This window comes from Ixodes scapularis, unplaced genomic scaffold (assembly GCF_016920785.2).
Source record: "Ixodes scapularis isolate PalLabHiFi unplaced genomic scaffold, ASM1692078v2 PGA_scaffold4__175_contigs__length_147842914, whole genome shotgun sequence".
NCBI classification, from domain to species: Eukaryota; Metazoa; Arthropoda; class Arachnida; order Ixodida; family Ixodidae; genus Ixodes; species Ixodes scapularis.
Genome location: NW_024609879.1, coordinates 96,134,209 through 96,150,357, shown reverse-complemented (window position 1 = coordinate 96,150,357; position 16,149 = coordinate 96,134,209). Strand labels below are relative to the sequence as shown.

Here is a 16,149-nt window from a genome sequence, read left to right as displayed (position 1 = left end):
TTTCGGTATTTTTTAGTGAATAGGTATTATCCTGGTATTAACGTTGCTGTTAACAGAAAATGACGTAAAATAACAGGTATACATGCCTTGCAAGTGACGTCACGCTAGGTAAGGACGGGGCCCCGCACCATACTGGTGGTTCACTTCACACCGCGCGGATGCGCTTACCAAGGCGTAGGACGCCGCTAACGGCCCGGACATGCGCAACATGCACCATATTTTCAAGAAAGGTACTGTAACTTAGAAAAACGTGCTGAGCTTACGATGATGACATTTATCCAGTATGTGCGGAATTTTTCTGCATTGGGGGGTGCGATTGCACTACGAGCAGAAAGTTTCGAAATGCCGCCGACAAAGTTTTGACGCGAAGGGGTGCCGTGTCGCCAAAAAAAGAAAAAAGCCTTATTGCACGCCTCATAATTTGACGAGCGGCTCTAGGAGTCGCTTGTACAAAAATTGTTACGATTTTGCGAAATACTGGTAAACAACGCAATGTTACCGTCATACGCAAAACCGTGACACAAGGATAAATCGAATAACGGAAAAGACAACTCTCATTGTCTCAGGGTTTATATTATAATGTTTTCTAACCGGCTCGTCTGCATAATTTCGCTCCTTGCAAAGGTTACCGTCTCGCGGACGGCACAAACCGATGACCCGGAGGCGGCGTCTCGGTGAGCTTCCACACGGGGGCCGCCGCCGACCGATCCGTCTGGCCGGGCTCGCGGCACGACACTCGCCCGGATTCGGCCGGGAACCCCAAAGGTGCGCTCGAAGCATGGAAACGGCGTTATGTAACGAAGGTCAAAGGCCATATGCACCACGAACGAGCAAAAGCCGATGCAAAGGCACACGCGAACGTAAACAACGGTAGAAAAGTGCCATCGTTCGCCGCTGTGAAATGCGTCCCGCAAACTCGATAATCCGCGGCCGCATCCCTTTCTTGCAGCTTGTACTGTCTCTAACTTGACAGCTACTCTGTCTTGCCAGGCATGGTGACGAAATGATCGGGCGATCGTCGGGATACGGGGTAATTGCTACAGCCGAGCGTGGCGCAGTTTACCATTGCTCTTGCTGTGAAGGGCCGTCGAGTCAACCACCAGCATGGTAGATACCAATGTTCGACATCATCATGTGACGTAGGTGCAAGGCATGTATAAAAATGGCATATTTATTCATCGAACTGGAACAGGAATGAAGAAACATGCTTACACAAGTACAAGCGAGTGAGATATCAAGTCCGCACAGCCACTGTGCATCTGATTATAGGTAATACGCACAGATGTATTTGCCCAGGTTTTCTTCAATTAATGCGTGCCCACTCTTTTCTGTTTATTACCCTCAGTTTAGAGAATGCCCTCTCAACGATTTCACTCGAGACAGGCAAGCTAAGGATACGAAGTGTCGCGGCAGCTAATTTTGGCCAATCAATCAAGTGTGATTGCCAAAAGACAACCGGTACCATGTTTTCAATCACAGCATACTACAAGCATTCACAAAGCTCTGGCTGTAAGCCTTGAATCGCATCAGTACCACGTATAGCAAGTTCGAAGATGCTCTCGTACAATGACAAATCGCAGGGCATTACAGACTTCACATTTGGATCAATGATGCGCACAATCAAACCAAAATGTTGTCAGTGCAGCGGTGTATGCCATGCTACCTGAAACGTTCCTTACAACACTGTCGTCCCACTTTTTTGCCACAACCTTACAGTTTGACTGAAATGTCTCTGAGTTCAGACCATTTTTATTCGTCCACAAGGTCTAGCACGTTTGCAGCATCATGTCAATAGACTCAATCCTCCTCAGCCCACTCCTGCAAGATCCCTTCTAGCTGTTTCACGAGCGAGGAGTAGTTATCGCACACAAACGTGTGCTCCGATTCTACCTTTTTCAAGATGGCCGAAATCGAGTTTGACCTTTCTCTCACAAATTTCTTCTTAATCAGGAGGTCCTTCACTGCTCCACTGTCCCAAAGTATAGCCTGAAGCAACTTGCGTTTTTCGCCTTTCGCATCACAACTTTCCAAGAAGGCAAAAATAGGGTGCCAGTAGTCAAGACATCACATAGCGACTCGCGGAAAGGAAACCATCTGGTAGGAAAAAAGGTTGTTAGGAACTTCAGATCCATGTTCATGAACTTGCACATTGCATAGAATTTACGCCGGAGCTTTCTAGAGCTCCTCAGTATCGCAGTGAGGTGCATAACAAAGTCGTGCACGCATGCGAAACCTTCCAAGCAGGGACTTTCAGAAAGGGCGTTGTTGAGAAGGTGATTGGCATCGCTTAAGTGAAGCCAGCAGACTCGAGGTCTGACTGACAGAGATCTTTATAAAGCTTCCTCATGTAGGTTGCTGAATCTGAGACAAGCATGGAAACACCATTGAGCCGATTACGAAACTTGAGTAGAACTTCTTGCAGAATCATGTCCATCGTTAAAGCGTTACACTGAAGCAGCACTTATAAAGCAAGCATGGGTGTGTTCTTGCCTGGTAAAGGAGGGTCATAAAATGTCGCCATCATAGCAAGAGCAGGGCGTCCTCGGAGATCAGGGGACTTGTCAAGGGTCACCGCAATTGTGAAGCCCCGGATGGAGTCTTGGATTGCTGCTACGTTACTCTTATATACCTCGGGCAGGCATTTCTTGTGCATCTGGGAGGATGTTGGCATGGTTCTGGCCGCTGGACAGTGCCAACGAAAGGGATCCCAAGGGCCGTTTGTCTGGTGCAGCGGGATTGTCACCTGGCGCAAGGACCTGCAGGAGTTGTGGGCGATGTCGTCCTTGTCTTTTCACTTCTCGACAGCCCATGTTATGGACGATTGAAGGGAAAGCTGCGCCGAGGAGCATCCTGCAATGATATTATTTTGTGTTGAAAATTGCGTTAGTCGTTCTATTGCCCAAACAACACTTTTAAAAAGTATGTTTTTTCCAAGATGTATAGCAAGTTCACTAGGAGCAGGGATTTTCTTTTCACTGCGTCATTGTTTAGCTGTAATAAGGCTATGCGAATGAAATAAGTTGCACTTACCAGGTTCGGAGTGCGCGGCTTTTAGCTTTGCGTGTCGAGCTGACTTCACGTGCTCTGCTAGGTGTACTGCGGCCCTGCCTTGATCTGATTTGATGGTCGTTCGACAGTACTTGTAGATGACAGTAACGTGGCCGTCGTTACCGTTTTCGTTGGAACAGCACACTTCAAAATCTCGAAATTTGCGTGCGTGATCTTCTGCACACTTTTTTTTTAGCCATCTTGGCAATTGTCAGAGCAGAGACTACAAGAAACAGCAATAATTAAATCGTATTTATGCCCTCCTCAACCAGAGAAAAGCTTGGGAGAGGATGTTAAAAAAATTAATTGAGGGCTTTTCCGGGTACCTCTGCAGTACACAGTAATCCCATACCCAAACTCCCGCACTTGAAAACCACAAAAAACCCTACCACAAAAAGAAGAGATAATGCTCTCAGTACAATAGGAACAATAACCCCCTGAAGTTCTTGTAGAATGTTGAACCCTCTTTCAGCTTACAAAGGCAGATCCAGAAACCTGCCTGCGAAAGGAAGTGGATACTAGGTCAATAGTGACTGAATAGCAAGCAACCTCTCCATCCCCCCCCCCCCCCCCCCTCGAGCACCCAGCAGTTAAGTAACTGACTTTTTTTTTTCGGTTAAAACCGAATTCGTAAAATTTTTTTAGGCAGACTTTTATCGTCTTTTTTTTTAGTTTAAACCAAAAACGCTGAACCCTAATTATGACCACATGGTACTTCGTATTCCCTATTTATATGTGCTCTTAAAAGGGAGAAAAAGATGTATGCAGTTTGTCATGTAGTGACAAGGTATATTTGTTGTTATCGCTGTCAGCACCTATCACCAACGCAAGCCGCGTTCGCTTATCATAACATGCGCAGTGTATATAAACGCTCATACGGAAATAAACTGTTGTTCTGTTCCCACCGCGCTGTCTGAAGGATCTATTACATTGGCGACGAGGCGAATCGACGGACGGGCGAGTCCCGGTCGAGTAAGGCAAGATGTCGGTCGGCAGGATCGGCGAATATCGTCTCGGCACGAATGCGTCCTGGGATGAATACGTCGAACGGCTAGAGATGTTCTGCGCTGCAAACAAGATAACCACGGACGAGCAAAAACGAGCGGTTCTGCTGAGTTGTTGCGGCGAGGACACTTACGGGCTGATCGTGACCTTGGTCAAGCCAGCAAGACCGACGGCGGCGAGCTACGACGACATCAAGGGGGCGGTGCGGAAGCACATGCATCCAAGGCCTTCGGAGCTGTACGCAAGATTCTTATTCTACCGAAGAAACCAAGCTCAGGGTGAGGCGGCGTCGGAGTATGTTACGGCACTCCGTAAGCTGGCTGAAGACTGCGGTTTCGGTGACAAACAGCTTCCACTGGACGTCATGATGAGGGACCGGTTCGTATGCGGAATAAAGAATGAAGCGGTTCAACAGCGGCTGCTCGCAGAACGCGACCTGACGTTCGAGGTGGCGTACGACATGACGCTGACGGCGGAGGCAACGGAGAAGCAGCAGCGCGATATACGCAAGCAAGCTCAAGACGGAACCAAAGAAAGCGAGGGCCTGGTTCAAGCGACACGCATGAAACTGGACACCAAGGCGGACGACGTCAGCTGCTTCCGCTGCAACGGTAAGCACGCTCCGCATGTATGCCGTTTTAGAAAGGCTGCTTGCTTCAAATGCAAAAAGGTTGGACACGTGGCAAAAGCTTGTCGTTCAAAAGACGAGAATCGGACGCCGCGGAAGCCAACTGACCTGCGCAAGCGGGAGGAAAAAAACAGGGGCGTCTATGAAATGAGCGCATTGTTTTCTGTATGCGAAGTGCGTGAACAGGCTGAAAAGTTCATGGTAGAAGTGCACATTCAAGGAGAGAAAGTTCCGATGGAAGTCGATTCAGGAGCATCTTGCTCGATTGTGAGTGAAGAGACGTTTCGGTTGATCGAGAAGAATCGAGGCCAGATACCGCTGCAAGAAGCCGGCACAAAGTCGAATGAATCATTGTCCGTGGTGGGTCGGGCAAACGTGGAAGTGAAATTCAAAGGCTGTAGAGCAGAGCTACCTTTGTTAGTAATAAAGAAGCGTGGTAACAGTTTACTCGGACGTAGCTGGTTTGAGTCGCTGGGCATCCGTTTGAGTGGAATTCAGCAGATCAAGGTGGAGGACGTGACATCGCGTTTTGCTGAGGTTTTCGGCAGTGACCTGCCTGGATTCAACGGACCGCCAGTTCACATAGAGCTTCAAGAGGACGCCCGCCCGGTGTTTCTCAAGAGTCGTCCTGTCCCGCTGGCCCTCAAGGACGACGTGGCCAAGGAAGTGGATCGCCTGGTGCAACAAGGCGTCTGGGAGCCGGTTGAGTACTCAAACTGGGCGACACCGCTGGTAGTGGTGAGGAAAAAAAACGGAACCTTGCGTTTATGTGGGGATTACCGTAGTACCGTAAACAAGGCTATTAAAAGCAGCGGGTATCCTTTGCCCACAACCGCGGAAATGCTAGCGACCTTGGGGTCGAGTAAAATTTTTACCAAGCTCGACTTAACTCAGGCGTATCAACAGCTCAGCCTAGATGATGAATCAGCAGAAATGCTGACCGTCAACACTATTAAAGGGCTATGCAAGGTCCGGCGGCTGCCGTTTGGAATCTCGGTGGCTCCGTGGGTGTTTCAGCGAGTCATCGACACGTTATTGGCAGGGATTCCGGGGGTGAAGGCTTATCTCGATGATATCTTGATATCGGGAAGCAACGCAGACGAACACTCGGAAAGGCTTGCAGCCGTGCTGGCGCGTCTGCAAAGAGCGCAGCTAAGAGTAAACAAAGAAAAGTGTGAATTCAGTCAAGCAAGCATTGAATTCCTGGGACATAGAATCGATGCCGCAGGTATCCACCCGAGCCAGACCAAGACGGACGCCATTCAACAAGCGCCACCGCCGACAAGCAGGAAGCAGCTTCAAGCTTTCTTGGGGTTGTTAAATTTCTACGCCAGTTTCCTCAAGGGGAAGACAGAAGTGGCGGAACCCCTTCATCGGCTTTTGGACCACGAGCAAGAATGGAAATGGACAGGTGAGCACCAGCGGGCGTTTGAAAAGCTGAAGAAGTTGCTTAGCTCGGATGCAGTACTTGTTCCCTATGACCCCAAGCGGCCGTTGGTTTTGTGCTGCGACGCGTCGCCTGTCGGGGTAGGGGCCGTGCTGGCGCATAGGGCTGATGACGGGAAAGAGCAATCTATAGCATACGCCTCACGAACTCTCGGTGCTAGTGAACGCAACTATGCCCAGATTGACAAAGAAGGTTTAGCAGTCGTCTTTGGAGTGAAAAGATTTCACCAGTACCTGGCCGGAAGAGACTTTACCGTAGTAACGGATCATAAGCCGCTGTTGGGGTTGTTCAACACAGAGAAGCGGGTGCCAGAAGTGCTGTCGCCCAGGATGCTTCGCTGGATTTTGTTGTTAGGGGCGTATAATTATCGCATTCAGTACAGGCGGGGCGAAGACAACTCCAACGCTGATGCGCTTAGTCGTCTGCCAATCGTGGGAGACGAAGACGAGCCACAGCCACCGGGGGACGTGCTCCTGCTTGAAGCTGTCGAGTATGCTCCACTCCAGGCGGCAGACATCGCAAGGATGACCAAGGAAGACTGCATCTTATCCAAGGTCAAGGATTGGATCCTCAGTGGCTGGCCGTCGAGGCAACCGGACAATACGTTCGCGCCTTACGAGGTAAGGAAGTCTGAGTTGTCGTTGCATCGTGATTGCATACTGTGGGGAAACCGTGTGGTCATCCCGCAAGTGGCAAGAGAGAGGGTACTTCAGTTGCTGCATGCAAACCACCCGGGAATGAGTGCCATGAAAGCTTCAGCAAGAGGGCTTATGTGGTGGCCAAAGATGGATAGCCAGATTGAAGAATTTGTGCGGTACTGTCAGCCGTGTCAAAGTAACCGCCAAAGCGACCCCAAGGCTCCAGTGCATTTCTGGGTCAAGCCAGATCAACCATGGAGTCGTCTACACGTAGACTTCGCGGGGCCAGTCAAGGGAGAAGTGTTTCTAATTGTAGTTGATGCGTACAGCAACTGGGCAGAGGTAGAAATCATGCCATCAATGAAATCTTCAGCTGTCGTCACCAGCTTAAGGAAAATGTTTGCGACTCACGGGGTGCCAGACGTAATCGTCTCTGATAATGGCACAGCGTTCATTGGTGCTGAATTGCAAACGTTCTTGAAATTGAACGGTGTTCGTACAGTGTTCGCAGCACCTTATCATCCCGCCAGTAATGGCAGGGCCGAACGGATGGTAAGAGAAGTCAAGGAAGCTTTGAAGAAACAACAGGAAGGCACAACTCAGTGCAAGATTGCGCGGTTCTTGTTTAAACAACACACTATGCAGCATTCTGTCACGGGAAAGTCACCGGCAGAATTGATGATGGGGCGGAGGTTGAGGACAGCCTTGGACAGACTTCACCCAGATCGTCAGCGTGAACCTGAGGTTCAGGCGTCGCCAACAAAGTGTTTTGCTGTGGGCGACGCAGTCTACGCAAAGAGTTTCAATCCAGGACCCCGGTGGAAAGCAGCTACCGTGGTGGAAGTGCGAGGCCCGGTGTCGGACACGGTCCAACTGGACAACGGGGAGCGCCATCACAGACACCGGAACCAGCTGAGACGAGCCTGGACGGCGCCTCAAGGGGATGCCAGCACAAGGGTGGACTATCACTTCAGGCTCCCACCTACAGCGGGAACGTCGCAGCGGCCGGAGGCGAGCACGGAGTCAGCAACGCAAGCTCCGGCTCCACCACGAAGATCAACACGCAATCGACATCCTGTTGTACGCTATGGCATTAATGATTAACCAAGCGTTCTTTATTGTTTTGTGCATCTAATCGTAGGAGAAAGGAGTGTCATGTAGTGACAAGGTATATTTGTTGTTATCGCTGTCAGCGCCTATCACCAACGCAAGCCGCGTTCGCTTATCATAACATGCGCAGTGTATATAAACGCTCATACGGAAATAAACTGTTGTTCTGTTCCCACCGCGCTGTCTGAAGGATCTATTACACAGTTGTTTTTCCAACAAGAACATGGCATCCCAGAAGAGTTGAAGTTTCTCCGGTGGTGATATCATTGATGAAATTAGCGATGAAGATGATGACTTTGACAGTTCAGATATATCAACATGAGCATCAGGATTCGGTAGCAGTGGTAGCGATAGCGTGAGGAAGGCATTGCGCCTGAGACCTCAACTTATTCCTCGGCACCGCCTGCTCCGCCAGTTTTGAATCCTCCACAGCAGTTCACATCTTTCCCATTAAATTCCGAATGATACATGAAGATCTGTATAGTGGATATAGCTGTTTACATCAGCGATATACACTGTGGGAAGCAAATCAGAACGATGGCAAACCAGTCACAAGGTTTGGAGATTTGACCTTGTCAAGAGGGGAAGTCCTTCTTGGACACAGGCAAGGCATAATTATGGCCGTGGGCACGCTGACAATGCTTCGAGAGATTTGTGAATGGTCTCATTTCCTTTGGAAAATTCCCAACAATAGCAGGAAGCAGAATTCGTCAATGCAGTGCCACATCTGCAAAGGTACATGGAGCGAGTACATTTGAAGTGTGAGGAATCTATGATCGATATTTGCATGCTTTTGGAGTTTATGTAGTTGAATATATACAAACTCTTTAAGTGCAGTACATTTGCATACTATTCAGGATGAATTTAAACCAAAATTGAAATCCACTGACGTAGGCTTCAGATGATATTAGAGACCGATGTACATTTTTCGCTTTCCACTTTCTCTGTTTCCTTCTTTCCCATCCTCCTTTCCCTCCTTTACAACCCTTCCGCCACCTCCCCTTCCCTAAATACCCCCCCCCCCCCCCCCTCCTCCAGAGCAGCCAACTCCAGGAGCGGATTAAGCTCCGTTAATCTGCCTAATCCCTGATAAGAGGGCTCGCGGGGGGCAGACATTCGTGGCCCCGTCGCCTGACAGCGCAGCCTTTACTGAACTAACTCTACAGACAGGAAACGAGCGTAGACAGCTGGCAGAAATGAGGGAGCACAGCTTCAACTGGGACACAAAGCTGGTGCCGGAAAGCACTTTGAAACTGCGCACGCATCTTGGAACTGGTTTTTGGTCAACATTATCTTCATTTGGGCCAGAACTCTCGAAGTGCAGCAGGTTCAGCTCTGAGCATCCCTGTCTCGAACAAGCGCGCTATATTTTTCCTGCCTTGCAATATTAAAATTATTTAAATAGCATGCAACGGTTGGATGGTATTTTTATACAAAGAATCATAATAGCGGGCGAACAAGCTTGCTAACCTAGGGGGGGGGGGGGGGGGGGGCTGGCTTATAGGATCCTTGCTGGTAGTTCTAACTTCTTAGCTTGCCAAAGTTTTCATGCGCAGCACAGTTACGTAGCTGTGGCTGTGGCGGTTCCTTCGTCCTGACATCCAAGCGTTTGTCTCCGAGATCACAATAAAAAAAAAAAGAGATACTTCGTAGTTTGCGAGGTACAATACACTGAAACCCGTTTAGAACAAACCCACATACAGCGAATTATTGTCGATATCGAACTCGCAGAAAATTTAAATAAAAATGCATGTAAAAAGTATGGTTTATAACGAACAACATATTGGCTATATCTAAGGTGTGCATTTTCCGGTTTTAACCGAAAAACACCGATAAGCATCCGTCGGTGACGAAAATATAAAATCGGTTAAAACCGAAAAACATTGGTGGTTGGATATTTTCGCCCTGGTTAAAACCGAAAAACACCGGTCGTTGCACGTTTCCGACCTAGCGAAACCCTTTCCTCGTAGAGGTTCGTCAAACGTGTTATCTCGTGGATCCTGCATTCTTCCAGTGTTTATACATGGCTTGCAGGTAGCGTCAGTCCGCCCTCCTTTCTGGGGGTCAAAAGCGTCTAGTGAACACAGTGGAAGCTAAGCTCTCATACGCCTTTCCCCTATTGTGTCTTCCATGGCGCCCTTTTGTGGAAAAATTAACACAGTGGAGGGTAGGCTCTCACGTGCCTTTTCCTCATTGTGTCTGGCCAAGTGATGTCGGTGCAAGCCATGTATTCAGAGGTTGCTGTGGTTCCTGGAAGACACTGCCAACGTCCGTGTCGTACAGGAGCGTGCGTTTTCATAATTGCGGGTTGCGAACCGCAAGGAACGTGCTGCCATAACGGCAGCACGTTCCTTGCATGAAGATGCAAGCATGAAAGTTTGCTTGCATCTACTATTATAACCAAGTGTGAGAAATAGTTGCTTCCTAGAGAAGAAGTGTATGAACTATGTGAATAAAATTGGAATTCTCTGTCTGTGATCAATCGCTTTTTTTCACCGATATTCATCGATTTTAGCCTCGTCGTGAGACGTTCCACCGAAATACACCGGTGCTTTGAAAAAAAATAAACTCCGAAAAACATCCGCCGATTTTTCTCACAAATAAACACCGGAAAGTACTCACCCTAGCTATATCAAACTTTTCCCCCCGGGAAGGCTTTCAAAAGCGCGCAAACAATTGTCTTCTAGTGTCTCCCTCCCCCCAAAAAAGAAGTAGGAAAGGAAGAAAATTCCAAAAGCTCAAGTGTGAACAAAATTGAGTGAAAAGAAACGATTCAGAAGGGGAGAAAGCTAAAAAAATACACTCTGCACAAACGCACAAAAAAAAAAAAAAGGCTTTTCACCCCAAAGCGTTTGCCCACGACGAGAAGCGATGTATTGAAATAATAGAAAGACACATGTATGACACGGACTGGCACCTGTCCGTGTCGTGCGTGTGTCTTTTTTCGTCCTGTTTGTTCGCGCCTTTTAACCTTTTAATCGATATGAACCAATTAGCCCCAACCAAAGCTTTATTAAAAAAAAAAACCTGCACGTATGCAAGAAAAAAGAAAACAAAAAACTTCCTAGCGGGTTACAAGGCGGAAGTGAAGAGACTAGAAAGGGAAGCTCTCGCCTTACAACGAACTCATTGTGGAAGTTCGTTGTAAATGGTTTTTGCTATATTGAACTGATCGTAGCGTTTCCTGCTGTTTATTATAAACGGGTTTGACTGTATTAAAAATAAAATAAAACATGAAGTTTCAGATTTCAATTACAGATATCCATTTTGTTTATGCAACGGTTGTCCTGTACTTCAAATATGAGCGATCGCCCTCTGGAAGTGCCCTCCACTGACAGGAGGGCACTTGGACCACCTGAGTGAACAGTGGGCATTATATCATTCGAGAATACCAAGAAAGTGACTTTGACTAAAAATGGCACCGAAAAAACTATGTTTCGAATGAGACATGTAACTCTATATCGACTATGTCCATTCCCCCCCCCCCCCCTCCCCTCCCCTCCCCTCCGAAAAAGGAAGTTTCAGAAGAGGACGAACAATTACATTTATGTCGTTGTAGTTATGGCACTGCCTAGCACTTAAAAACCACTTGGACAAGTAAAAAAAAAGGAATTTCATTTGAGTCGGACGTTTTGTTTGCAGCCATTAAAAGACCACTAAAGAAAGATAAAAAAAACATGGTTATGATTACTTATAACTTACAAGAGACGGAAGCGAGTTCGACATTTCGATTAGCTCTGCCATTTTGAATATATCGGAAGCAAAAAAGCCATGCACAACCAAAAGGGTCGCTGCAATCTTATTAGTGAAATTTAAACTCAATTTCCACAGATTTAGCGATTATGATGCCTAAAGTCTCAACACCTGCAGGCAGGGTGCCCGAAAGCAATTACCTCCAGTCTTCAATTTGATCTTGGCCACAAATTCGATCAGAGCATCATCGACAGAAATAAGAGTATTTGGATGCGCACTTTGACGGTGTCGTGTTGAGTGGGCAATGAGAACAAGGAATTATCTTCGTGACGTCACGAATAGTAACCATAGGAGAGCTTGGAGAGCATTTGTGCGAGTTATGTGTTAGAGAATGTATTGTGCAGGCAGCTCGCGCAAGATCATACAAAAAAGTGAAATGCCAGGCATGGAGATACTCTGAATGTGAATCCCGAACTTGCTTGTGCCATATGACATTACATTGATTTTAGAATGATCGTATGTGGCCATGCAGTCCCACAACCAGAGTGTATCGAAAATAAAACGCACCTTCGGTTTACTACGCGTGCAAGCGCGTGTGCTATGCGTGGAAAGGTAATCCTGGCCTTTTCCGAACAGAGACGTGGCAGTTCTTAGGGCATTTTCACAAGTAGAGCGCGACGCTAGCTCAGTGCTGCTGCGACCGCGAGCCACCGCCACATTCGTGTGTTATATCTCGTGTTCGAAATTGCTCTCTGAATGGGTTTTTAACATTTTACGCTTCATATGAAGCAGGGGTACCCGGGTTTGTAATGCCGACTCAGCACTCAGGTAGCGCTGCGCTGAATGTGTGACTTATGTGTGACTCGATGTCTGTTTGTGACAGAATGGAAACATCCATTGTTTACAAAGTGCCGCCGACGCGCGCCGAAGAAAACATATAAATAAACCTTGAGTAAGGAGATGGCTTCAAAGCTCTGGCCAAAGCTGAGCACTCACGCCTGGAGACGTCGGGGTCCGTGCACTTTCTAAGAACATAGAAAATGACCGGGAAGAAAATGGCTGAGATGTCATCACACTCCACCAGCGCTTGGTATGGAGGCACTCTGTGTGTGACTAGAGTGCCTCAATGTCTATGTGTGATTGTAAAAAGTTTAGTATGAAACACTATCCAAGCTACTGGTGCGAGCGCATGGCCTCATCACAAGTTTCATGTGCTCACGTCAGCAGTTTTGACACTGCAAGCAGGACGTCCAGCTACCCCATTGCTATGCGCTGGCATAAGTTGGCTCAGTGTGCTAACACGTCGCAGCTAGTACACATGGAGCGAAAGTTCGCGCTGCACAACCCAGGGATCCTAGATTTTATCTCCACCCATGCTTGTTTCGATGTGCGGAAGCATCGTAGCGGTATACATCACTAGACTCCATTTACTTATAGTTCGAGCCTAGCGGATCCTACAAGCAATCCAAGCTAATCCAGCGTTGATAGAATGTCATGTGATCTAAAGCTTCACGTGTCGCTCAGCCCAACCAGAAGGTCACGTGATACTCTCGCAGTGATGAACTGGCTCATAGCTTCTGGCACCCTTGGACTGAAAATGTTAGAAACCCCAAAGCAGCAGATGTACTACACTGGCTAATCTCCCTTACAGAACGTGAAAGGAGGGGGGGGGGGGGGGGGGGGGGATGTGCTAGAGATCATCCATTACTTCGCGCTGCCTACTCCAGCTAAAACAAATTCTTTATATGGCTCACGCAGAAGCTAAAAAAAATATAAATGCAGTTGTCTGGACTAATTAGGATGTACCGAAAATTGTAGGCTTTATTTCTGTCTTTTTATTCCCGTGACCGTTTACATCCTCATATTCAGAAGTTAAAAAAACATAGCGAATCACTGTATGAGCTCAAAGACTAAAACAAGAAAACAAAATATGCTGAAAAAAGCTTTACGAAAAAACATCAAATTTATTAAACAGGCTTTGAATAACTACCTCATAATTTTCCCTCAAATAATCAAACTAAAGAATGGGTGTTGTGCACTGGGACTGTAAATAGCTAACAAAAATAATTGGTAGTGATATGTCACAAGATTGTTTGTTTGTGTGCAAACTACCAGGTATTTACATTCACTTTCGTGACCTTCGAGCTCTTCCAAAGGAAAAAAAAGAAGGACAGGGCGTTAGAGATCGCGTCTATGGCAGCCAATCAATTTGCGGTCTTTTGTTGTGTGACCCTACTTACTGCGTGCGGTTCGCACATAGAGCATGATCACCTGGTCACCTTTCCCGTTTCACTATCAGCCCGAGCACAGCGGGACGATACAAGCCATCCCAGCCAATCCAGCGCCGGCAAGAGTGCCATGTGACCTTGAGCTCTGCGTGCCTGTCCCAACTCTCCGCCCAACCTGATGGTCGTGTGACACGCTCCTGGCGCTGGATTGGCTGGGATTGCTCGCAACGTCCACCGCACCCGGAGCGCACTTGAGACGGAGCTGTCGCGGGTCAGGGAGTGCGTAAATCGGTCGAAGGGCTCTCATTTTGACTGCCGAGGTCACTCTTTGAAAGGATTAGGATTATCTTTCCGCGCCATCTTTCTTCTGCGTCCGCCCTTCCGAAGAAAGATCGCAGAGACAACGTTCCCCTCCTTCTCCCTCCCCCCGCCCGTCGCTGTTCGAGAGAGGAGGAAACTAAGTGACTTACAACCCCTGCAGAATGATAAAAATGTACATCTGTCCCGTTTCTATCGGAACCAGTCCGATAGAAACGGGGCGTGGAATACTGCGCAGCGAAGGGTGGCGACATGGCAGAAGTGAAGGGTTAAGGTGCAGGACCATTTGGTTCTGCAGAACACTCCCCGTAAGTCGAAAAGTATAGAAAATCTAAAACTCCTATATTCCTTCTTTTTTTTTTTTTTTAATCAAGCATGAGCATAGAGCAGTTGATTACAGCTCTATGCTTTATGAGTGTACGGTGTTTATTTTCAACACTCTATAGCCAAAGTGATCAAATTGCTTCACGGTTCCTTTATTGGCATCTCTGACTAAACTCCCGTTCTCACACGCTTATGCTTACGACGGAGTTGCTGTGATCTCTTAGGACGAGAGAGCACGTAGGTGCCTTCTGTGAGATGACCCTGGAACTGCAATATTTGCAAGGTAGAATGTAGATCCTCAAAAAATTGTTGTTTTTGTGTCTTTATTTTTTCTGTGCCAGGAAAGAAAGAAAGATATTTTGAAAAGGATGGGAATGTCAAGTTCTGATCGATGAAGACTTTGACAAGCGTGTTGGGACAGATGTAACAGTAAGAAAGCACAAAACAAACAGAGGGACGAAAACAGACATGTACAAGCTTTCATGTCTGTTTTCAAACATACATGTGAAGCTTTCAAAGCTTGTACATGTCTGTTTTCGTCCCTCTATTTGTTTTGTGCTTTCTTACTGTTACATCTGATAGATGGTGCCAGCGTGTTTCGTAAGAGACCCCAAGAGGTTTAAGGTGTCGTAAGCAGGTGTGGGTGTCTGAACCAGCCATAAGCCTTCTTGCTACGTCATTGCAGGTTCCAGTTTGACTTTGCAGAGGTGTACTGGAATCCGCGGCTGTCCACGGAGCACTCGAGGGTCGTGTCACTCCTCAACCGCGGCGATATCCTGTACGACGTGTTTGCAGGAGTCGGTCCGTTTGCCGTGCCAGCCGCCCACAAGGGCTGCGTCGTCTTCGCCAACGACCTCAACCCCCACTCCTTCCTGTGGCTCAAGCGCAACGTGGAGCTGAACAAGGTCTCGGGTCGGGTCAGCACCTACAACCTGGACGGGAGGAAGTTCATCCGCACCGTGCTCAGCTGTAACCTGAGGGAGCATGCAAAGAAGGGAGCGAGGGTTCACGTCTGCATGAACCTACCGTCGCTCGCGACCGAGTTCTTGGACGCTTTCATTGGCCTGCTTGAGAATGAACCGGTTTCTCCAGATTCGTCTGAAGACACGGCGTCGAAGGATTTACCAAAGGATTCTTTGGCAAATTGCTCGGCGGGAACGTCGGCCGATTGCTCAGTGAGATCGGTCAAGGATCCGTCGGCGGATCACTTTACAGGATCATCTAAAGACCCGTTGAGGGATCTGTCAGCCAATGATTCGGCTGGATCGGTCAAGGATCCGTCGGCGGATCACTCTACAGGATCGGCCAACGACCCATTGAGGGATCTGTCAGCCAATGACTCGGCTGGATCGGTCAAGAATCCATTGGCCGAGGAACCGTCAAAGAGCAGCTCTGAGGAGCTGCTGGAACGGGGTAAACCAGTGGTCAGGGTTCATTGCTACTGTTTCGTAAAGGAGGAGGACCGGTTTGGTGAAGCGAGGAAGAAGGTGGAGGAGGGCCTGGGTGCGCCGATTGGTAGTGATGCGGAGGTGAAGTTTGTGAGGAGTGTGGCCCCCAACAAGGACATGATGAGGGTGACTTTCGACGTTCCCCCAGAGGTGTTGCTTGGGGACGTTGGTTCTCCGCCCACAAAGCGAAGCAAACTGGAGAAAGGCGGGACAGATGGGACTGTCGATTGTGGTAGTTCAGAATAAAGGCTGCCTCTGAATT

The 16,149-nt window shown here is 48.0% G+C and overlaps 1 protein-coding gene across 1 annotated transcript in view; it reads left to right on the top strand.

Moving 5' to 3' along the window:
* The window catches only part of LOC8031558 (tRNA (guanine(37)-N1)-methyltransferase), a 27,681-nt gene extending 11,532 nt beyond the window's left edge, over nt 1–16,149 (top strand). The window contains exon 5 of the mRNA XM_029986284.4: nt 15,125–16,149. Within this exon, the coding sequence (XP_029842144.2) occupies nt 15,125–16,133 (1,009 nt within the window). The 3' untranslated portion in view covers nt 16,134–16,149. The remainder of the gene's footprint in view (nt 1–15,124) is intronic.